The 25710-nt window shown below is 39.2% G+C and overlaps 1 protein-coding gene across 4 annotated transcripts in view; it reads right to left on the reverse strand.

The window, feature by feature from the left end:
- The window catches only part of LOC137091488 (neuronal PAS domain-containing protein 3), a 406675-nt gene that overhangs the window by 314603 nt on the left and 66362 nt on the right, over positions 1-25710 (reverse strand). For 3 of the 4 annotated variants that reach the window (XM_067455959.1, XM_067455958.1, XM_067455960.1), the window contains exon 2: positions 3926-4024. The exons of the other annotated variant lie outside the window; for it this stretch is intronic. In XM_067455959.1, the coding sequence (XP_067312060.1) occupies positions 3926-4024 (99 nt within the window). The remainder of the gene's footprint in view (positions 1-3925; positions 4025-25710) is intronic. 4 annotated transcript variants of the gene reach the window in all.

The raw sequence follows: 25710 nt of genomic DNA on the forward strand, positions 1-25710 counted from the left end.
GTGTGTGTGTGTGTGTGTGTGTGTGTGTAATGCAGGAAAGATAACATTATAGCATGTCATAAGCATGTCAGCCTAAGTATGAAAAGTTAACACTTTTTCTTCTTTTTTTTTAAGTTACTATAACCTTTAAGGGGATATGTCATCAAAACTTACCATGCACTTGCTAAAACATTATAACAAAGCTCCATCCAGAGACCATATATGGAAATTAATTAAGAAAAAAAAAGCTAATTTAGAAATCAACGTGACTTCATAGCTCCATTGACATATGACATTTACTCGAATGACATGTACTCGACTGTTCAAGAGTTAGTAGGTATGTCGGTCAAGTATGCATTAAATTATCAAAAGGCAGTACAGACTTAGAAATCATTTGCAACATAATAAATTTTATATTTCAAGCAAATGCTTTTCTTTAAGACTTTCTATTCATCAAAGACCTGCAATTTTTTTAATCTGACTGGAGTAATGATGCTAACATTTAGCTTTGACCAAAATAATGAATTATGTTATATTTTAAGTATAGTCAAATACGAAACTATTTTAAATCATAATAATATTTCACAATGTCTCTGTTTTACTGTATACCCCTGCCTTATTCAAATGCAGCCTTGGTGAGCATGAAACTTATGATGAAAAATATGATAAAATCTTACCAATCTTTTGAACAGTGTTGTACACATCAATAACTATTTATTATAGACCAGTTCAGATGAACGACAGTGTTAAATATACCAGCACATAATAGATAATCATAACGGAGGTCATTAACATACAGATTCCACAATAGTCTTTCATTTCCTCACGTCCTATATTCCATGTCTCCAAAGCCAAACACTAGCTTAGAGTGAGGACCGAACCTGTATTTCAGCTAAATGTATTGGTTAAAATACAGGTTTGATATTACTGATGATTAGCCCCATTGGTTAATAAACCAAAAATGGCATGGCAGTTTGCAGGAAAATGACATTTGAGAGCTGTAGCAGAGGGAAAGATTTTCAGAAATAAATGAATATGCAGTCACACTTTTAGGGTGCAATTCTCATTAATAACTAGTTATTAAAGGGTTAGTTCACCCAAAAATGAAATTGATGTCATTAACAACTCACCCTAATGTCGTTCCACACCCATAAGACCTTCGTTCATCTTCAGAACACAGTTTAAGATATTTTATATTTTAATCCCAGAGCATACGCAGTCTATGCACATATCCATACGTGACATCAGTTAGTTAATTAGAATCTCTTGAAGCCTTAAAAAATACATTTTAGTCCAAAAATAACAAAAACTACAACTTTATTCAGCATTGTCTTCTCTTCCGTATTCCTCAAATAAAGATTCAAACGGCCATGAATCAGTGTAAAATGTTCTGTTAATTTTATATATCGCCAATGTCACGTGATTTCAGCAGTTTGGATCGCGTGTCAAACTGCCAAACTGCTGAAATCATGTGACATTGGCGATCCGAATCATTGATTGATTCACTGATTCATGGCCGTTTGAATCTGTATTTGAGGAACACGGAAGAGTAGACAACGCTGAATAAAGTTGTAGTTTTTGTTTTTTTGGACCAAAATGTATTTTCCAATGCTTCAAGAGATTCTACTCAACCAACTGATGTCACATATGGACTACTTTGATGATGTTTTTATTAGCTTTCTGGACATGAACAGTAAAGTGTGCATAGACTGCATACGCTCTCAAGAGTCAAGAGGCATTTATTTGTCATTTGCATAGTTAACACAGGGGAAAACTGGGCATGGAAATGCTTGTGACTACATATAAAATATCTTAAACTGTGTTCTGAAGATGAATGGAGGTCTTACAGGTGTGGAACGACATTAGTGACATTCATGACTGAATAGTCAGTCATTAATGACCAATTTCATTTTTGGGAGAACTACGACTTTTACTACGACTTTTAACTACGACTTTTACCAAAGTAAACAACTAATTACTGCTTATTAATAGTTAGTAAGGTAGTTTTTAAGTTTAGGTATTGGGAAGGATTAAGGAAAGTAGAATATGATCATGTAGAACAAGGCATTAATATGTGCTTTATAAGTAGTAATAAAGAGCCAATATCCTAGTAATATGCAAGATAAAAAGACATCCCAAACAAATGCTGCAATAGTGTTTAGTGCACAACCAGGCAAAGCACAATATCTTGCTATCTTCAGCATTTTCACTACTCGATAGCGTGATCTGTTTATTTCCACGAGTCGGTGGGCGGGGCTACAGAAGCAGCATTACACATTTATCTGTAGAGGCGTCATTGATCAATATATATTTGACAGCTCTTGTTTTCTGGGTCTGATGTCAATAAAAGCTTTTCTTTGACTAACAAGGAACTTTTATATGACAAAGGCTAAAGGGAAAGTTGATTTCTCAATTCATCACCCATTTAATTCTAAGGGTCAACAAGTGGGAGGAAAATAGTCAAGAAAAACTACATTACGACCATTTCGGGTGCAAGAAACCATGACTAATATAATAAGTGGACTTCTGGGAGGAAAAAAATAAACGGCAACAAAAGCAGAATACGGTCCATTTAAATAATTTTCTGGCTTTTGAAGCATCCGCCTCTTTAATGGACAGCAAGGGCATCTAATGCCAGTATGTTGGCGTGGTGATGGTGTTGGCATTGTGCTTTTGTTCGCTGGAACGCTTTCAAAGAGGAATAAAAAGGTGAAAATCTATTTAGTGGCTTTACGCCATACCTAAAGTGTCAAAGCGTGAACAGAATGCCGGTGTGCAAGAAAAGAGACATAAAAATAGAGAAAGCGCTGATGACAGAGGCGGCAGATCCGGTGTTATGCGTACTGGCAGGTAGTGTATCAGAAGCCGAGGGTGGTTATACTAATAGTTCTAAATACACCCCATGATGAGCTATTAGAAGAGGCTTTTTGTGAATGTGATAAATAAATCCTCTTTAGTCAGTGTGACAGTAATCCCAGAGCCCCCGTGCCTCCGTTCCTTACCAATCCATCAAGCGGCGCCTGCATATAATCAGCGCGGCATATTTCTCAAATGCGTTTCCGTATGCTACAAAGACTTCCCAAACACGTCATTTCTGGAAACTTCCAGCCTGTCCTGGTCTCAGAGGAATACGTCAAACTCCACTTCCCACGATGCCTTGTTTCATCTTCACAGGTTCAAAATCAGCATCCGGCACAATAAAGAACACTTCTGAAAGGGGCATCGTTTATCAGAGCTACTGTATAAGCAATACAGCTCGTCTTACTAAGCCTATTACATATTGGATTTCTGTTGCTGTGGCATAATTTATTTGAGCTGCCGCGGCTCAGAAGCAATAATACTTGTTTTTGATCAATTAAGAATGTCATTGCGAAGGGGAAATACTCGCTTGGGGTTTCTCACTGAATTAAAAAAAAACAAAAGTAATTCTACCTTAAACGAACAAGAAGAAAATATACATCCATGAGGAAAAAACCTTATATTGTATATTTCTATTTCTTGGCTGAAAAAAATGAGAGAAGTGGACCCTTTAACAAATTTGACTATGGTAACCACAGTTTCTGCCCAAAAACTTAATAATGGATCTCTTTCATGAAGATTATTGAAGTCAAAGATTACAAAAAGTCTAAAATTACTATTTTTTACATCACATGAATGTAGCACAACTTTTAGAATAACAATACCTATAATAGTAACCATTTTGGTGAAAACTATAGTTACCATGGTAAAACAAAAGACTGTAAGGTGGACAGTGTTATAAAAGAAATGTGGGAAAATGCTATAAAACACAGCATCTTCATCATCTGTATCATCTATACTGTACAGTACAAATGGTATGTGTCTGTGTCAGTGTGTGGAGTGCTGTTGAAATGTCTGGTGTGCAGATGATCTGTGATTTCTGATGTCTCCGGTTGGCCTGAGAGATGTGATAGAAGGGATGGATTACCATGGTGATGAGGTATGTTGTTGCCCTCCAAGGTGGAGTGTCTTGGGCCTAGTGGCGGAGCAGGAGCTTGCATTAGCAGACCTCTCCCAGTATGGCTCGCTGTGGAGAAACGTGGAAAAGCTCTTAACGGCCGTAATGCACGAGACATCAGCACCCAGAATGACCCAGAATAATAATTATGTACAACTTTGATGAGTCAAACATTTTAAAAACAATTGCATACATTTGATAAACTAATCAATAATCAGATAAACTGACACAGACAGACAGACAGACAGACAGGCATATAAGATAGATAGATACAGACAGACAGAGTATGGGAGATGTGAGACAGAAAGCAGATTATGAAATTACGAATTCTTGAATCTGAAAAAATGGTAGTATGAGCCATGTGCAAATCAAATTAATTTGTAATTTTCTTTTGATGATTATGGCGCTAGTAACCAGTATGATAATTTTTTACACCACAAAGCATATTCTGTTCATTTTGAAAGACAAAAAAAATCAGCGTATAAACTTACATATTGATAATTGTTTTGAATTGCATGCTTTACCTCATCCTAACTGAATCATTGCCAGCCTCTAGAATGTTTATTGACTGATGTTAAACATGTACTTTTCAAAACAGTAGTTTAAGATTAACACATTTTCCGGGTTATTGATTCGGGGCAATACGATTGGCTCGTCTCCGACGCGATGCGCTACAGATAACGGGTGGCGTCCTAATTGCTCGGCATAAACGGCCTCGTTCACGCATTTATCTGCGGCACTCAAACGCTAAAGAGCTTTTATTTGTTAAGGGCTCTTCATGATCCCTGTTAAACACTGGAGGTTGCTGCAGGATGAATGGGGAGGAATTGAAAGGCGAGGTTTTAGCGGTAAAGGATTGATATCAGACGGGGTGAACGCGGGCGAGTCCCTCTCTCTATCTCCTCTAGATTGATGCCTTGCAATTTACAAACTTCTACGGGCCACAATTCATTTAGCACAATAAATTCCCTGCAGGTATGGAGAGTGTCGCCATTCTACCACCAACTGAATGAAAACACCTACACACGCAACGCTCCAGCACGCACACACACACTCTCACCTACACATAAAGCACTGTGTCTCCACGGCCCAATGTAGGCCCATTTTGATTTTGTTTCATGGCCGTAAAAGGCACTGTATATTGCAGACAGCAGCGGAAGATTTGGTCCATTTTTCAAAGCCGACTATATTACCCATACACCACACATTCTCTTTAAAAAAAAGACCTTTTTTCCCCACATGTTGGGAAAACTAATCCCCATCTGGTGCATTGTACTCTATAAAATGCTCCGACGTGGCCTTTCCGTGATTTCCAGGGAATCGGCGATATGATTGAAAATGTGTCAGTTTTGTAAGCAGGCCTGCTCCGGGTGCACGCACAAAACAGCACAGCTGACCCTGTCGCCTCTCGGATCGCGTCAGACTTCCTGTGGACGTTAAATCCTGGTCCTATGTGACTCCTTAACAATCCTACAAACTGGAGAGCGATATAAACGTATGCTGGATAATGTTTTACTGCTGCTTTGTCACAATAAATTGCAGAACTATTTTTCCCCATAATTATTAATTTCTTGATTTCAATGGCATTTTAGAAGATGGCCCTAATTTTATTTAGAAAATATATTTTGCTCAGTTGAGTTGTTACAACATCCCAAATGTCTCCAGCTATTTGTAAATTGTGAGAAAACTGCTATTTTAACCAAGGAGCCGGGACGTCTGAGGGAGTCACCTGTCAATTGCGTCATATCTGCGTTACCCTCGGTTTCCAAAAGCGCTTTACTCTTAGCAGTGTGCAAAAAGTGTCACAGCATCCACTGACCGAACACACAGAGTAACGTTGTAACATCATTTTAAACACACTCAAATGTATCTAATATGATAAACAGCTGCATTACTCATGATCGGCAAAGCGGAAATAGCGCCCGCGTCCAGTCCAGTTATAACAAAAGTCCCGGAGCTTGTGAGCTATGTCTTGCTCAACAATCACTCTAGCGGCCTTGCTCAGCTCCCTCAACACTCTGTCCTCCTCTGCTTTATACTACAGTAGTGTTCATATTCGCATCCATCAACATGAGTCCTATCCTGATTCTGTTCCACTGGCTGTGAGGTGAAGACCACATCTCCCACGATCCTGAGCTCAAATTTGGCGTCATCAAACTACGCCTTTATTTTGAATAGGCGCCCTCTAGCGGATGGAAAAATTACAAAGTGCAGCTTTAAAGTTGTATTTAGATAAATAATAATATGATTTTGTTGGATCAGGCACTTTGCACAACTCCAGCCTGAAGGCTAAATCCCTGATATACTTCAGGCAAAATCAAAGAATGAATTGGTGTGGCATAATTTCGAACAAAATCAGGCCAAAAGGATGTTCCAGAAAATGTTGCTCCAGCTCATGAAACACCTTCAAACACTAAGCCACAACTTCGTTTTATTCGGTGTGTTCTGCACCGTTGGCTCTAGTCGAACGCCGTGTTTTTTTGTTGTTGCTAGATTCAACATATATAATCGGCGTTGGGCCGTCGTGAGAGAGAGAACTCTGATTGGCTGTTCAGTTTAGCAAACAAGTCAAGAGAATAAGAGCAACGTTTATAAAAGCAAGCAAGGCAGTCATGACGGCACAGCCAGAAGACTGTTAAAATGTTACGTCATCTTACCTAAACACTGCGCAAATATTTTCATAATAACACGAGTGGAATAAAGAACGTGATCAGCGTAATTAAATGTTAAGCAAGCGCTGCTTTGTTTATGGTTTGTATGCCTGCAGTCTTAGTTGTACTTTCACTTTTGAATGACGAATATAGACGAATCTATCTGCTTAAAAAGACAGTTATCTCATTAACACGCAGGTGCAGAACGTGCGTGCTAGTAGACAGTCGCCTGTCCCTTTTTTCCCTGATGCAGGCAACACAGTCTGCTTTTATTAGTGCTAGTTCTTTACTGTCAGTTTGGTGTGTCCTTACCTTAAGACCAAAGTTCTAACTACTTTTTTCCCCTAAACGAAGAACGAAAATCAGGGCAGTGAGAATATCAGGGCCTTAATTCACACTCAAAACAAACGGCATCAAAAACACCAAATTCTAGAAATACCAGTGTTGTTAACTGAAATAATGATAAAACAAGTGTACGAATTTGGCCACAGTTTGGCTGTCTGAGATACATTTTGCAAATCCTAAAAGATTCATCAGATCCTATGCAAAAATCAGAAGTCTTTGATCGTTAGTTTGACATGTTCACCGACAGCCGTTTAATGACTGTTATGATCAGATTTGACCTCAGACAAAAATCTGGCAGTGTCAGAAGTTTTGACTCACAGTCCTACAGTCTGACTTCTGGAAAAAATTGTCTTCATAACCAAAATGAACGTTACAGATTTCTTTGTAGCCACCATTTCAGTCCCACGTGTACTGCATGAGTTTTCTTGTGTGCGTCCATTTTTAACACATCTTGACTATCGTACAGTCTGACATTAATGCTAGCGGCAATCTTACAGCGTGACGCGGCTTACAGTGAGGATCATGTTTGTACAGTCTGACAAGGAACAATCGTAAAGGACTACTGTAAATCGTACAGTGTGCCCCCAGCTTTAGGGTGTGTTCCACCCTGTTCCAAACTATAATAGGCAACATCACAATTATGATGAAAACATTCATGTTTCATTCGAACAGCACCAGAGTTGATGGGTTTTGTTCCACTTGTTTGGTGCACACCAGGGTTCGGATGGCAGCATTCACATTTATTCAAACGAACCATACTAACAACAAAGCAATATATTTAGTTCAAGTTTGCCAAGTTTGAACACTTAATGTTGAAGTACTAAAATGGTCTAAACAAAATGTACTAAATTCGGTGACTCTAATATAATCTCTATCATGATTACATGACTATGCAGTGTTGTGTTGTCATGAAAGTTTATCTTTATCATCCATTTCAAAGCCTGTTTAATTGTCTTCAATAAGACTTGGAACATTTTACTTGTTTAAATAGTTAGGCTAGTATTCGTTGTTACTGATATATCAACCATATTTTCAGCAAAAATAACCATTTTACTTTAAAAAAAGAAAGAAAAAAAATCCAGTTTCACAATATAAACACTTTAGGGTCCAATTCTCACTATTAAAGGAACTGTATGTAAGAAATGTATTTCAATGAATCATAAAATTACCCTGATATGTCACTAGACATTAAGAAATCATGTTAATTTAAAATACTTATATCACTGACAACAGTAGTCCGGCCAGGATATTGTCATTTAAAAGTTGTTTTTGCAGCCCTCAGCTGATGTTGATGTTAACATGTTATATTTTGGCCTGAAGCTCCACCCTCCACCTATCGACCAATCACAAAGTCAGTAGTGTCTCCGCATCCGGGTTGCCAGATCTGCTCTAGTTAACACAGCGGCAGCTACAAACGTCCCTGCTGGATCCTGCAGCCTATCTGACAACCTCGAGTTAGGGGGAGGGGGAGGGGGATACACCGCTCTAGTCATTTGAAAGTGTTTGCAGTACCAGCTTTGGCCACAATCTTACATACACTTCCTTTAACTAGTTGCTTATTAGCATATAACCAGAATATTGGCTGTTTATTAGTACTGTAATTACCATAATTACCATTTTCTACATCCTTAATCCTGCCCAATAAGGAATATTTGACGACAAGCCATTGAATTATTAGAAAAATAATGCACACACGAGGTGATGCAGTCATGACGCGAAGCAGGAAAGGTTATCGTTAATAGTTAGTTAATAGTGAGAATTGGACCCTAATCTAAAGTGTGACATGTCCTCCTTCTGGTTTGACCCAGACGCACATAAAGTCAACAGCACAAGTGATGTAATACAGGCCTCAGAGAGTTGAACATCTGCTCTGTGGGTGAGCTGTAGCATCTGAGGATTATTTTTCAACAGGATGGAAGCATGTCAGAACAGAGTGGCCCGTGCCAAAGGGCTGGCAGACAGAGAAAGTGAGGTGGGGGAGACAACGAGTAGAGCAGAGATGAGGAGAGGTGTTGAGGGAAATGATATCCGTCTCTGGTTTTCCGGCAGTGTTCACATCATTGTTTTACTAAAAAAATACAAACACACACACACACACACACACGCACTCACACACACACAAAGAAGGCCAGTACGGAGGTACTGCAGACCCGTGCTGTATCACAGAGACCTTCAATCCTCACAAAACGAGGAGTGTGTCAATCAAACACAAGAACACTCCACACACCTGTCATAACCCCATAAAATAACACCTTATTTTCCCTCAGCTGTGTAAACGGAAGAATCCGGAGAGATTTAGAAGAGACCGAAGGCAGAATATGATGAGAAATCAAACCTCATCCTGGGAGAAAAAAGGAAATACAGAGAACACTAGACACTTCCTATATATCAAAAATACTGAAACTCTACCACTGGATGAGCAAAAGGTAAGGGTGTTTTGGTAGTTAAACCACCGCTGCAAAGAGTAAAAAACTAAAGTGAACATCACGGTCTCTTTTCACTAAATTCTCCTCCTGAGCAGCTTTCCTACTGTAAATAAGGATGGTCTGAGATACAGTTCATGTAGACTGGAGAACAGTTTGCAGTGTCAATCAATCTGATATAAATGGCAAAAGTTATCGTTTTCATCCTTTGATGGAATGTCCTTTAACCCCCTGTGGTGAAAATCAAGTTTTTAATGTTGCTTCTACTCGCTTTTTCTAACGTCAAAAAAATGTAACCAATCCTGTCGACATGGAGGCGGGGCTTTTCTCCAAGGATTTTCTATGATGTTCAAAGCATTTCTAAGGATGCTGATTTTTAGAAGGCAGCTGTCTGGCTCTGAGATGGTGAACGGGAACATGGTTTGTGTAACATTAGCAAAACATTATTAGCTGTTTGATAACATAGTCAAGCCAAAAGCTAATCATATCAATTACGTTAAGTGTCAGATGTTATACATAAAACTCATTACGATTCTGATACATCGACTTATATAAGCCTATCATTTTCTCTTCCTCTGAAACTGTTTCTGGCTGAACATATTTGGCTGAATTAAACAAATATTTACACTTGCCATTGTGTAGCGTTTACTACAGCTGACCGAGTGGATCAGGAAATCTGAGCTGGAGTGATTGAGTGGAAGCGGGGACTCATTTGCCTATTCATATATTCACATATAAAGCAAATATTTAGAGTTACATTCAAACTATTTTAAGGCATAAAAAACATTTAAAAACTTTTAAATATGTAATTTTGATGATCAAAGATGAGTTTTAAGGGATAAAATAAATGACTGCAGGGGGACTTTAAATGTAGTCAATATTTATATTGATAAATAAGCAATAATAGAACTGCACGAATAAGTCGCAGTTAACCTGAAATCGTGAAAACCGTTTTGGCGTATTGCGATTATGACATCTCAATGTCTATGATTATTTTGTAAATGCTGCTCCATCGGAAAGCACTGCAAGTATGAGTCCGTTTTAACATGCGTTGGAGAAAGCAACAGGCGTCAAACGTCTTTCCAAACATAAGAAGCATGTTTGAAGAACCTCTTGTCCAACAAAAGACAACACATGATTTTACTCCAAATTCATAATGTCCGTTATGTGTTTGAAAACATCCTTGTGTGAGATGATGTGACTTTTTACACAGAATATGGAACACAACATATTATTGCATAGTATTTTATACAGTGAAGGCTACGTTGAATACCTGAGAAGGCTTGAACTCAGCTAAACCATACATTGTCGTATTCGTGTTTATTAGTCATGTTAATTCAATCTAAGCATTAATTTTCTGTTTATAAAACTACAGTGATATTAGGGAAAGGGTGATGTACAACACAAATGTACAACAGAAAAATCATTATCCAAATATTTAAACATTAAAAATTAAAGAATGCATTTATACTGTTATGTTAATACATTTGAATCCATATTTTTTATTACTTTAAAAAGCGACCCCAAAGAAACATGTCCCATTTGCGTCAGGTGAATCCAAAACTAGGCAACTCACAACTAAAACAATTTAAAATAATTTTCAGTAACTAAAATAAAGCTGAAATAAAACAAACAAATTAGAATGTTAACCTCAAAAAGTTACAATAAAAATAAACTGAAGAAAACGGAAGTTTAAGTTGAAGTACTACAATTATTAAAACTGAAATTAAAAAAAATAAAGCTATATGGAAAAAAAACTCAAATTACTAAAATAAAAATATAAAAATAAAAGCTAATTCAAAATATTAATAATACCATAATAGCACATAAATAATACATAAATAATGCTGCAACACACTAACTAGTTGATTTTGGAATTATGTATGTCGTATTGTTATAATTATAAACACTACTGCCTAAATTCACAGTGTGACAGCAGCTTAAGCCCCAACGAGTCCCATCAAAGGTGTCAAGATGGACATGCTTGCTAAGAATTGTCCTCCTTGTTTGAAAACACACATCTCAGACTACTACGGCCCCCTGGCATGTTTATTAGCCTGCGATATTGACTGCTGGATTGGGCGTAGGGGCCGTCCCGTGTGATTTACAGGGGCTTTTATCGATGTCATCTGCTGGAGTGGGGTGAGTGACATTTACAGGTAAATTCTCCCATGCAAGAGTCCATTACAATAACGCACAACCCATCCGCGGTCCTCCTGGTTCTCCTGTGCACTTGCTGACCACAACCCAGCTACCATCACAGAGACAATAAATCTAGCACACAGGGGCCAATGGCTCTGACCGCAGAGTTAACCTTACGTTCATGGAAAAAAGGGCCAGATTAGTCAGTCTGGACAAGATGGGCATAAAACTGACACACAGCAAAAACCATAGAAAAGACAAGTTGTTTTGAACCTTAGGGGAACTAAATGGTTATAGATTTAAACTGCTAAAATAAAAAAAAGAAATGCTATGAAGGAAGGTTGAAATTTTACAGCAATTTGATCATAGTTAAAGTGCCCCTATTTTGTGATTTTAAAGGTTTTGTTTTGGAGGTCCCTCCTAAAACAGGTTTACAAGCATCCAAGGTTATAATATACATTGCAGCATCACTGCTTTTCTTAGTGTCTAAACAGTTTGATAAAGGATTTGGTCTCTCTAAATCCCTCCTTTACAAGAGTCTACTCTGCTCCAAATGGTCAGATGGCCCAATCTGTTGTGATTGGTCTACATCTTACAGAACGAGTTGGAAACGAGATGACCGTTTCATATTATAGTCCTCATCCTTTATAGGTGCATGAGAAGTAGATTTGCTTTTGCAGTACGGATGCTCATATTGACCATTTAACCGTTAACTGATAGTAAGAGTTTTGACCGATTAACACTACCAGTTAACTGGTTTAAATGTGTTTTTCTTTTTTTTCACGGGGCGTGTCAACACATGCAACAAAACACGTGCCGACACAGATATATTCCGCAAAATGAAGCAATGGGAAAGAAGCATACTGTGTGGGACTATTTCGACAGAAAGGGTGACGAAGTTACCGTGCAAAATAAGCCATGCGGTATTACAATACAGCAGTTAGTATAAGCTCCTGACTGTTGGAGGAAAGCAAATCAAAGTCATTTCCCAAAGCTGACCGCTCCAGCGAGGAGTCTCTGTATTCCCCCGGGCATCAGTGTCATCTGAAGCCTTGTTTAATGCTTTTCGTAGTGTGGTTTTGTCCGACAGCTGATCAAAAATCTTGGCCTGAGTCCGACTGGAGTCCTTGTTTTTTTTGGCTTACATTGGCCTACATTGTTGCAGCCATTAAAATAGTTCAGTTTTGTTTTTAATGTCAAAGCAGTAATATTTCACAATTTTTTGTTTGTTAAATTAAAGTTAAAAAATCTTTTAAGTTACGACCAAGCGACCAGCGGCCAATAGTGACACATGTTTAATCAATTTAGCCTCTCAAATCAACTCTTGACTTGTCTTGCCTATAATAAAATCCATAGATATTGAATGAATGTGTGTCTGAATGTGTCTAAATGCAATTAATGTCTATTTCAGTACATTACAATTATATTTCCAGAAAGAATGTGGTTATTTTTTGTGAGGCTGAGCTGTATTTTTCATATTTCTGTGGACCAGCAATCATAGTATAGCTAGCCTTCCGTTAAAGCTGCCCTTTTCCATTGGATCATAACTTTGACTGACGTGGATCATAAGCCAATTCAATTTTGATATGTAGTGATAGAACGCCCCAGAGGCCCAGCATACCCCTCGCTGATGTCATCAGCCGTTTGAATTTTTTGCGGGTTGTGACCGATCTATGTGAAGTAAGCTATGGCCGCTGCGGATGACGGGCTGTGTTCTAATGAGCTTTGTGTTCATCCTGATGTCAAGCTGGTAACGTTAGCCGAGAAGCTGTTTCTTTTGATGTTCGTTTTGGTCTGTATTTTTGTTTGTTTGTTTAAGATGGTGAGGTGATTTTGACTAACGTGAGTACAGTGGAATCAAAATCAATGTCTCGCTTGCCCCCTTCCCAACGAGCACTTTGAAAACGAGGTTTGTAGCAGTAGTGCATACAGTGCATGACTGTATTTTGTATGTATCTATGTGTGTTATGGCGGCACATTGCTCGTTAGTGAAGGTTTCTGACTGAAAACCCACAGTACGCTACTGCTCTTGATACATGATAAGAGAAATAAGATTTAAGCATAAGATACAATTTTAAAAAGATATACACATGCACTGATCAGGCATAACATTTTGACCACCTTCCTAATATTGTGTTGGTCCCTCTTTTGCTGACAAAGGTATGGACCCCACTAGACCCCTGAAGGTGTGCTGTGGTGTATCTGACACCAAGATGTTAGCAACAGATCATAGTCCTAGAAGTTGCAAGGTGGGGCCTCCATGGATTGGACTTGTTTGTTCAACACATCTGTTGGCGTTTTCGGTGGTGGACAGGGGTCAGCTTGGGCACCCTAACTGGTCTGCAGCTATGCAGTACCATACACAAAAAACTGCGATGAACTTTGTATTCTGACACCTCTCTCTCAGAACCAGAATTAACTTCTTTAGCAATTTGAGCTACAGTAGCTCTTCTGTTTGATCGGACCACACGGGCCAGCCTTCGCTCCCCACGTGCATCACTGAGCCTTGGCCACACATAACCCTGTCGTCAGTTCACCTCTGTTCCTTTCTTGGACCACTTTTGATAGATTCTGACCACTGCAGACTCTGAACACCCCACAAGAGCTGCAGTTTTGGAGATGCTCTGACCCAGTCATCTAGCCATCACAGAGTGGCCCTTGTGAAACTATATATATAATAAGTATTAAGAATAAGTATAAGTATAAATATAAATTCATTATCCTTGTACTGTAGTCTGCATGCTGTTTCAGGGACGTAAAACACATACAAGAAGGACCAAAGTGAAGTTTAACAGCAACAACATCCGTAGATCCAGTCTAAACTGTCACTGCGAGAAAAACACCCATATGATCTGACTGGCTACAAAGACACGGTCATCAATTTTTACTAACATACATGATGAAGAAACCGTGTTTTGTGTCTTTGAGTTGTGGAATGAAAGAAGGGGGATAGACACCTGACCTGAGAGAGAGAGAGAGAGAGAGAGAGAGAGAGAGAGAGAGAGAGAGAGAGAGAGAGAGAGAGAGAGAGAGACAGCATCACTGTTCAAGTGCTGCTACGCAAATAAATTATTGAGAAACCTCTGCTGCACCACATCAAACCAGCAGAGAGACTGAGATATTCACTGCGGTACAGGGACAAGAGTGCCGTCATATCTGTTGAGAACACACACACACATACTGTCATGCTTAGAAATACAGAGACAAACCATCATTGGTCTCTTTCCAGCTCTTAAAGGGACAGTTTGCCCAAAAATTCAATCCGTCATCATTTACTCATCTTTATGTTTTTCTAAACCGGCAATGACTTTCAGCGTGCTTAGTAGTTTTATCTCTATTCCATGCAATGAAAGTGTCATCTAAAGACATTTGATAGCATTGTGGCTCTCACAACAGACTGAAATTTAAATGGTTCCTTACTGAAAATGTAGCAAGAGAGCGATGGTCACCATACACTTTCATTGTATAGCAAAGTGCAGACTGGCCATTCTGATATAAATAAATGTCTAACATGTTTCAAAAGACAAAAGTGAATAAGTGACAGAATAAGTGACATTTATGGCTTTTGAATCAAAATATATTCAGAATAGATCTATTTATTTACCTCTGACTGAAACAGCTGAAACCACCTGATTCAGCTCCTCAAATGACGATCCCTTTAATTCTCAGTGAGCAGGATCGGTGCAATCTGCAGATGTTTCTGCACTCATTTTAGAGGGAAACCTCTGCTAAATGGATTCAAAAGGGATCGTTCACCCAAAAAATGAAAATTTTGTCATCATTTACTTACCCTCAAGTGTGAGTTTCCTTCTTCAGTTGAACACAGAAGAAGATATTTTGGCAACCAGACTGTTGAAGTAGCCATGGAAGACAACATTCTTCAACATATTTTGGTTTTTAATAGAGGTTAGGAACAACTTGAGGGTGAGTAAATTAAAAAAAAATTGGGGGGTAAACAAAGCTGAAAACATAGCAAGTCAGACCAGTCAAAATATCTTACAAACTGAGCAAGCAAAATAGATGTGTAGAACTAAATGACAGGCGTTACGATTCTGCGGAAATCAGTGTGTGCGGATTCCATGTGGGCCGGCTAATGAGCAACAACCTCGAGAGCCTTTCTTCTATAATTTTATTTCTTGGAAAAATATTTGTATAATAGTCCCATATTTTTCCAGCTAATGCCAAGGATAAGTCATTATGAGCCCATTGATAACTGCTGCTCTACAAGTCAGTGTTCCACATAACCCCGGGCCTCAAAGCTGCGGTCGGCCCCGCGCCAACACTCCGCTAAAGAGAGCTTGAGCTTTCAGCGGGCGGAATCAAATCCCAGCCAGTGTTTCAGTTCACATTAGGTGAATGACACTCACGCATATGCTTTGCTGAAAGTGCCAGAGGAGAAATCTGAATGATTCAGCCCGAGCGTGTGTGTGTGAGAGTGAAGAGAGTCTCGCAGCTCCTCACAGTGTGGGTGTGCGCTGAAAACACCGTACCCTCGGCAGGCGTCTAGATTGACTCTCTCCTGTAGGCTATAACGGGTAACATCTCTGATGTCATGAACTTGAGTGAGACACTAATGATGCCAATTTATTCACAACTACAGCTCTTACTTTATCATTCCACGCTTGTTCCTTAAGGCCAACTGCAGTTTCCAGCCGAGCTGGGATGTAGTAAACCGTGCTGCACAGGAAGTCCAACTCCATCCATTTGGTGGAACAGAGCACTTAAATAAACAAACTAATCTGAGATGAATTGAATTGAATTGTAAATTAACTTCTTTTTTAAAGTTATGAAATCCATTTAACATTCATAATATGGTGTTTTTTCATAGTTAAAACCATTTCCCAAATATTCCTTCATCTGAAGAAATGTATCATAGCAACATTTATCATCAGCGCCACATTTATTCACTGATCACTTCCCCTTCTGCAAGCTGTTTAGCACTTCCACCGAATCACTGAATAAATAAGTTCAACCTGAGTACTCGACCATCCAGACATTCAGATTTATTAAAAAGATTCAAACCAAACTAACATTTTGTAATAATGTTAGGACAAAACTACAATACAAGTAATGTGTAATAACGTTAGGACAGTACGACGTCTCCAATGAATGCAGATGTAAGGATTCACAGTGACTACTATACACATGCAAATACAGTCCGCAAAATGTTAATTATTTAAAAAAAAATAAGAGGGATAATTGAAAATGCATGTTTTTTTTATTTAGTACTGTCCTGAATAAGCGCTTTCAATTCACATAAAAAACATGTTAATATTTAAAAAGACAAAATAATTGCTGAATTTATCAAAATAGCTGAATTTTTAAAAAATCTGTTCAAAGGTTTAATTTAGATTCTTAATACAGGATTATTACATGGTTTTGTGATGGTTGTTCATGAGTCTCTTGTTTGTCCCCAGCAGATAAACTGCCCAATGTTTTTCAGAAAAAAACTCACTTTTTCATACTTAAAACTTTCCCAGCAATGGCTGTATGATTTTTAGATATGTCACACAGAGGATTGAGGGACTAAAACACAACGATTATAAAACTAGTGCAAACATTTGCTAATGCTCCGGAAAGAAAACAAAATGTATGAAGAGCGGGGGCGTGGAGTCCATTTTTTTCTTATTTTGATTAAAGATCTTTTTTTTTTTTTTTTTTTTTTAGGATTGCACTTCAGATATTAAAATATACTTACATGTTTCTCAAAAGACAAAATAAGCAAAATTTACCTGATCTTTGAATTTAAAAAGTTTTCACCCCCGGACTCTTAAGCATCATGTTTCCTTCTAAAGCATCAGCGAATGTTTCACAAATCAGCATATCAGAATGATTTCTGAAGGATCATGTGACACTGAAGACTGGATTAATGATACTGAAAAAAGTCAGCTGTGTCATCACAGGAATAAATACAATTTTAAAATATATGAAACTAGAACTATTACATTAAACTGTAATGCTATTTCATATTATAGCTGTTACTTTACTGTATTTTTGATCCAATAATTGAGGCCTTGATGGGTTTTTTATCTTCCTGACTCCAAACTTTTGAACAGCAAATCCATCTTGTGTTTTCACAGAAGAGTGTTCCACGTAAATAGCGTCTGATTTCATGTCGACTTTAAAAGGAGAACACTGTTTTGCAAATGAGTTCTGATGAAACACTTCACAGGAAGGCTGATATGATCGAATCAAAAAAGAAAAGCATCTCATAGCAAGATTCATTTGTGTTCTTTTTAAGTTTCTCTGAAGTGAGGGGGGGTTGTGAAGAGAGAAGGAGGATAAAAGGAGGGAACGAAATGATGGATAGAGCAGAGCGGGTGGCTGTGATTCACTGTTTTGTCACCTGCAGTGGGACTGACCTTCATCTCTCCCCAATCAGCCTATTTACTCGGCATCAACGCCTCTCTTTCACTGGAGTGGCTCAAATTATCAGTGCCATTATTCAAAAACGACAGCGGCGTGGCGATGCGACGAGATAGCTCTCAAACTCAACTCTATGAGCTCCGCGAGGGCATATTCACAACCGACCTACTGCTATCAAAGCAAAAAAAAAAAAAAAAAACACCCCTCAGGAAGACGCCGTTTGATTCGCCGCAACTTTGTGAGCAACGGAGCTTAGCATTTAATTAATTAAACTTAAAGCGCTGACTCTGCCTGCGATTGGTCACGGCTCTTCCTTTTTGTCTGTTTTATTGCTTTTTTCACGCCGACGTCATGTTTCAGGAGGTTTTCGCTCCGGCGGGGGCTTTGGCAAATCTGACACTAAATAAAAGGGTGAAGCACAACCCGTAGCACATACTGCAGGCTTGTGGAAGTGTTCGGGTCATGGGCAGCGCTGTTCAATTAAGCCTGCGGCTATTTGTGTGTGTGTACAGTAGCGCTCTCTCCTAACATTCTCCATTATGTCTACAGTCCTCGCTGTCATATTTGATTTGCTGCGCGATGAAACGGGGGGAGTGCGTCAGAGAGCCTGTCAGTCACCACAGGAGAGAATGAGAATGCTAGAGAGAGAGAGAGAGAGAGAGAGAGAGAGAGAGATAGGGGCAGAGAAAGAGAGCGCTTGAAAGGAACTGCAAGAGAGCAATGAAGATCTGCGCAGAGGGAGTCCGCATACGCTTTCGTCTTTGATATAACTTCCAAACGCCTGGCCGCCACGGTCGCCGGCATTGTGTTACCCCACCGCGGCATCTGCATCCTATTAATACGAGCAAAAGAATCGCTATTACACTCTATTACTTCAGAAAAGCAGCGCGAGTAATTGATAGACTGGAACTCGGCCAAATGGCTGCTGTACCAATTAGAGGATCATCTTCTCCTGCTTTTCGTGCGAATATTTGAGGGCAAACATCTCACGCCATTTGCATGAGGTGTCATTTTGCTGCCAATGATTACGGAGTAGTAAAAATCTTTGCCCACATAAAGTAAAACATCTGGGAATGTTTTTCCATATATTACGTATGCATTTATGCATTACTGTGTTTATGCATGTCAATCCAGGAGAGATGGTTTCACCTGGAAATATCTGAGGCAAGCCAGTCAAAACCACTCCTTCATTCATATTTATGCATATACCGTGTGTTTTCCCCCCAAAAGCGACACAGTGTTATCACACTCAAATATCATATTTCCCTGATAGGTAGGATGCTTATTAGAGGAGAGGACGCCTCGCAAGGTTTAAATGACAAGCTAACAAGCTTGAACAAGTCACAGTTGTTGCAGAAGCGTTCTGCGAGATGCTACAAAAGAGAACAGCGAGCCATCACCTGTTCACAAACACCCACAACTAAACACTCTCAACAAATGCACAGGTTTTATTTCTTCTGTAAACAGGAATTCATCAAGGCTCAAATCACAATTTTAAATAGATACCACTTGTTTGAAACATTCAATTTAGCTATTCGGGTCAAGTGAAACGAGTTGAGGCTTGGACCCGGAAACGGCATTCCTTGTGTCACGACTTAATAAGCGGATAGAGCAGTGGTCGGGAACCTATGACTAAAATCATGTGAATCAAAAATCATGTGGATCGTCAGGTATCGCACCCTTTACCAAAAACTTATAGATAAAAAAGACAAATCAACAGACACATCAACAGAGAACTGATCTCTCTGCAGAAAAAAACAGCCAATTACAATTCCCTTGTTGCAAAGCTTACCGCAGTAAATGAATAGTTTATGATACTAATATTCAAGTTGTACTAAATATAAAAAGTTTTACAATTCATCGCGTGTTCAGTGCTGTTTGCGAGTGCCACGAGTCGCGACATCAGACAACTAACCACTTTTCTGTGGTAACAGCTCCTGCACTGGGATCCAATCAGCTGTAGCTTGTTTAAAGGGGTGATGAATTGAGAAATCAACTTTCCCTTGAGCTTTTGATACATAAAGAGTTTATCCTGTAAGTTTCAGATCTGAAAACGTCCTTTTTAGTCAAAGAAAAGCTTTTATGGACACCAGGCCCAGAAAACGATTGTGGGCTTCATCCTTACGTCATCGCGCGACGAAACGCGCCTCTACAGAACGTGTAATTCAGTAGCCCCGCCCACCGACTCATGGAGCTGATCGGATCACTAGCCAGCAGCAATAAACATGTGGAAGAAGATAGCAGGATATTGTGGAAGAACACAGTCGCTGCATAAGCTTCCTTCAGATGATAATATTATGAATGTGTGATACAATTATATTTTTAATGAAGTTCTAGCTCACGTGGGGAAGAATGTTTGTTTGTTCGCAATCGCTTCATTTAAATGTGGAATCATTTGTAAACAAGTCTTAGTTCACCCAAAAATTAAATTTATTGATTCACCCTAATGTCGCACCACACCCGTAAGACCTCCGTTCATCTTCGGAACACAGTTTAAGATATTTTATATTTAGTCCGAGAGTGTATCCAAGTGTATGCACACTTTACTGTCCATGCCCAGAAAGGGAATAAAAACATCATCAGAGTAGTCCATATGTGACATCAGTTAGTTAATTAGAATCTCTTGAAGCATCGAAAATACATTTTGGTCCAAAAGAACAAAAACTATGACTTTATTCAGCATTGTCTTCTCTTCCGCGTTTGTTTTCAATCCTCAAATAAAGATTTGAACGGTCATGAATCAGCGGATTGATTCATGATTCCAACTCATGAATAATCCACTGATTCATGACTGTTTGAATCGTTATTTGAGGATTGAAAACAAACAGGGACTACTATGGACAGGGACTACTATAGTCACATATGGACTACTTTGATGATGTTTTTATTCCCTTTCTGGACATGGACAGTATAGTGTGCTCCTTGGATATGATTGGACTAAATATAAAATGCTCCTTGGATATGATTGGACTAAATATAAAATATCTTAAACTGTGTTCTGAAGATGAACAACATCTGGGGACAACACTAGGGTGACTCATTAATGACATGATAATGACATTTCATTTGGGGTGAACTAACCCTTTAATTGTGGTTTCCACTTCAGGAACAGAAACATTTGTTTACCATACAAAGCAATTTCAGTCTTTTGTCTTGTTTTTACTTTGTGTAGACAGTCAAATTCATTCAAACCCTTAAGTTGACCCTTCTGGTGAAGTGAAGACGAATCAACATCAGATAACAGAAGAACAAAAAGGATTGTAAATCTCTGAGACATTAAGCATCTCATTCAAATCAGTTAACCCATTTGTATTGGCAAATGCCCTGCAAAACAAATGCAAAAACAAGTGCTGATGCTAAAATAATTGAGGTTTTACATGCATTTTGTTCTACATTCATTTCAGATAATGCTAGACCTGGCTCAGCAGAAAACAACCCGTCTGAAGCTCTACAGCAGGTCTAGCTGCTCGTTCTGTCGACAACGCTTTCAACAAACCTGCCACCAGTAATTCATCCAGGGTCGACCGCTTCCACTCGCTTCTTCTGCAGAGCTAGTAGCCTCATTCTTCAAAATATGCTAAGCCACAAAGTCTGAAATTCCACCTTAATTGTGGATTACGGTGTGGGAAAAGGAAGCAGAGAGGATTTAGATGGAAAGAGAGAGAAGACACTGTGAAGCCCTGGGCAGGAACGTATGCAAACATGGTGGATCCGCGAAGCTGACAGCTGCTTTGATAATATACAATATTTTGCTGGCTCGCTGCAAAACAAGACGGATCACGCAAAAACAAAACTCACCTGACATCTGTACTTACTCTGCTAATGCCTGATAGACTTTCATCGCACACACACACTCTTCGAAACCTCATTTCCTCACAATTATGTAACTCCCTCACATAGTTACGCACAAACACACACCCTTTGGGCTATTAACAAAACCTCTGCATGTTTGATCTTTGACACCTCAAATCTTGTTTTAACCGCTAAACGGCACAGCTGCAATCAATTAGTGGCTGCGCGCTACCTCCAGCTGATAGCGAGGAAAAGCTCCTGCGCTTGGCAGGCGCTGCTCTCCCTCTGGTACGGGGTGGAGCGGGGCTCTAATGGGACCCAGCCGCCACACTCGCGCCTTCCCACAAGACTTCTGCTGTGTGTGTATTTGCAGCAGACATGAGGAGGAGAACGATCCAGCCCCAGCTTCTCATGGTGCTGACATTGTGACAGGGAGGTTGGTGCGATTCTGACAGCCAGCCCGGAGAGACTGCGGCAAAGGGAGAGCCGGACGATTAAACGTCTTAACTCAGACAACAGGGCCCGATTGCTAAGGGATTTTCAGATATGATCTCTGTGAGCTTCAGCAATGGACAAGGCGGACAAGAGGTCTGGTTTGTTAGACAAGAAAGACATGGTAAGCAAGAATGCAAACACATGCTGCTTATGTGCAGTACTGCAAACAACCTTTAGGGGACCTTTTCAAAAGTATGTGGATTTAACTACCAATAGGCTTTATGCCAAACGTCACATGAACAAACAGCAAAACTAGTCTCATCGCATCTGCTTGTCGGAGAAAGTGTTAATGGCAGTACGAACTGACTGCAATATCTATGGACTTTTAAGGTTATCAGCTAACCTAGCAATTTTTTGTTTCATTGTTGCCATTTTATTCAATTTAAATATTTCAATGTTAGTGCAGGAGATTAAAAAAAAAAAAAACTACCCACCCACAGAATATAAATTAGAATGACAGACAAAACAAAAGAAAGAACGATAGACTGAATGATAGACAAAACAATAGAAGGAACGATGGACAGAATGTTAGACAAAATAGAATGACAGACAGAATGATAGACAAACCAATAGAAAAAAATATAGATAGAACAATAGACAAAACAATAGAAAGAACAATAAATAGAAGGATAGACAGAACGATAAACAGAATAAAAGAAAAAACGTTAGACAAAGCAATAGAAATAACAACAGATAGAACGATAGACAAAACAAGAGAAAGAATGATAGACAAAACAACAGAAAGAACGCTAGACATAATAATAGACAGAATGAAAGACAGAATGAGCGAAAAAACCATAGAAAAAATTATAGATGGAACGATAGACAAAACAATAGAAAGAACGAAAGATAGAATGAGTGACAAAACAATAGAAAGAATGATAGATGGAACAACAGACACACAATAAATAGAACGATAGACAGAATATAGATAAAACAATAGACAAAACAATAGAATGATAGACAAAACAACAGAAAGAACGATAGATAGAACGATAGACATAATGATAAAGAGAATGATAGACGGACGATAGACAAAACAAAATACAAAGAACAAAAGATAGAATGAGTGACAAAACAATAGAAAGAATGATAGATGGAACAACAGACACAACAATAGAAAGAACGATAGACAAAACAATAGAATGATAAACAGAATGATAGACAAACGATAAACAAAACAATAGAAAGAACGAAAGATAGAAAGAGTGACAAAACAATAGAAAGAATGATAGATGGAACAACAGACACAACAATAGAAAGAACGATAGACAAAACAATAGAACGATAAAAAGAATGATAGACAGAATGATAGACAAAACATTAGAAAGAACGAAAGATAGAAAGAGTGACAAAACAATAGAAAGAACGATAGACGGAGCGATATACATAATGATAGATAGAACAATAGACAAAACAGAAAGAACGATAGACAAAACAACAGAAAGAATAGACAGAAAAATAGACAAAAATAGAATGATAGACCGAACGATAGACAGAACAACAGACAAAACAATAGAAACAGAACGACAGATAATAGCATGCTCAGAAGAAAGGCTGCTGGAGAGGAGTACTAGAGGAATCAGCAGGAAGGCTCTGCCCACATATGAGGGTTTAACTACATGCTGCAGTCGGTATGATCTCGACATGGCTGTGCTTTTTTATTATGAGAGTTAATGAGCAGTGGCGTAAAGCCTGAAGAGAGATCTTGGGGGCGGAGACACAGCGAGAATCCAGCGCTATCCTACCATCTCACGAGGGAGCCTCCTGATCCTCAACCCGGCCTGCTCCACAGGATCCATCTTACTACACAACTACTGCCGTATTCATCCGCACAATCACGGCAGGACCGATCGGCCATTGTTCAAAACTCACTAGTAGCCTAAGAACTGAGCTGGTACCCAAAACGGTTGTGTTCAAATCATGAGTGCATACAAACTAAACGGTACAGTTAACAAATCACAATGAAAACTAAAGCATACGTCACTTTAGATAAAATGTAGTTATCATTTGTATTGGACCACATGACCTGATTGAGAGATCAGCTACATTTCATGAAGGGAGAGAGAAACTGTCCACAAGCCAAACATTCGTCTACTTGATTATTTTTGTGATTAATATTTGATTATTATTTTTCGCTTCATTTGGGGCACACATGTGATATCCTTCACTACATGTCCAAGCTTCCAGATAACTAGTCTTTGAGTAGCCATGATGCTTTTAACAGGACTAGAGCCACTAGATATAAATGTCACTGCTGTGGAAATGTCTTGATTTTTTTAAACAACTCGGTTTTTTTTCTTTTTGAGGTCTCTCAAAGGGGTCATATACAATATCCTGCTGTCAATGACTGTCTTAGACAATATACTTAGAAGCAGGGCTGCACAACAAATCGAAACTGTAAAATTACATATATGCAAAATGTATTAAAAGATAGATAGATAGATAGATAGATAGATAGATAGATAGATAGATAGATAGATAGATAGATAGATAGATAGATAGATAGATAGATAGATAGATAGATAGATAGATAGACAGACAGACAGACAGACAGACAGACAGACAGACAGACAGACAGACAGACAGACAGACAGACAGACAGACAGACAGACAGACTAGTTCTGATGCCCATGTCCTGACTTTTGCTGCTTTTGGCAGTGGACAGGGGTCAGCTTGGGCACCCTAACTGGTCTGCAGCTATGCAGTCCCATACACAACAAACTGCGATGAACTTTGTATTCTGACACCTCTCTCTCAGAACCAGAATTAACTTATTGAGCAATTTGAGCTACAGTAGCTCTTCTGTTTGATCGGACCACACGGGCCAGCCTTCGCTCCCCACGTGCATCACTGAGCCTTGGCCACCCATGACCCTGTCGCCGGTTCACCTCTGTTCCTTTCTTGGACCACTTTTGATAGATTCTGACCACTGCAGACCCTGAACACCCCACAAGAGCTATATATATATATTTAATGTATTTATTTGGCCCCACTTTATATTAGGTGGCCTTAAGTACTATGTACTTACATCAAAAAATAAGTACAATATACTTGCTGTGTTCAAATTGTATTGCCAAACACTTCTGCTGAAATTGAGGTGGGATATGGGTAGAGTTAAGGGGGTCGCACACCGGACGCGGAGCTCGGCGGCGCTCGGCGGCGCGCCACGTCTTTAAAATTCGAACACATTGTTTTCAATGAGTGTACGCACACCGGTGGCGGCATTCGGCGCCTGTCCGCGGCGACTCAGGAAGTTGTTCTAAATCCTGCCGCGCCACAGAGCGCCATTTCAAGGCTTTATATTAAAAGTATATTATCGTTAAGGTATACTAGTTTCACCCTTTGCTACAAGACACATTTGTTTTACATTCTGAGTTCAACAGCTTGAATAAAGTCTAAACATATTTTGGGGAAATGTATAATAAACGTAGCCTTTTAAAATGTGCGCGTCCTGTGTGCGATACCTGAGACGCTGCGTGGCGCGCCGCCGAGCTCCGCGTCCGGTGTGCGACCCCCTTTAGGGACAGTTGTGGTGGTG

This window comes from Pseudorasbora parva, chromosome 10 (assembly GCF_024679245.1).
Source record: "Pseudorasbora parva isolate DD20220531a chromosome 10, ASM2467924v1, whole genome shotgun sequence".
Lineage (NCBI taxonomy): Eukaryota > Metazoa > Chordata > Actinopteri > Cypriniformes > Gobionidae > Pseudorasbora > Pseudorasbora parva.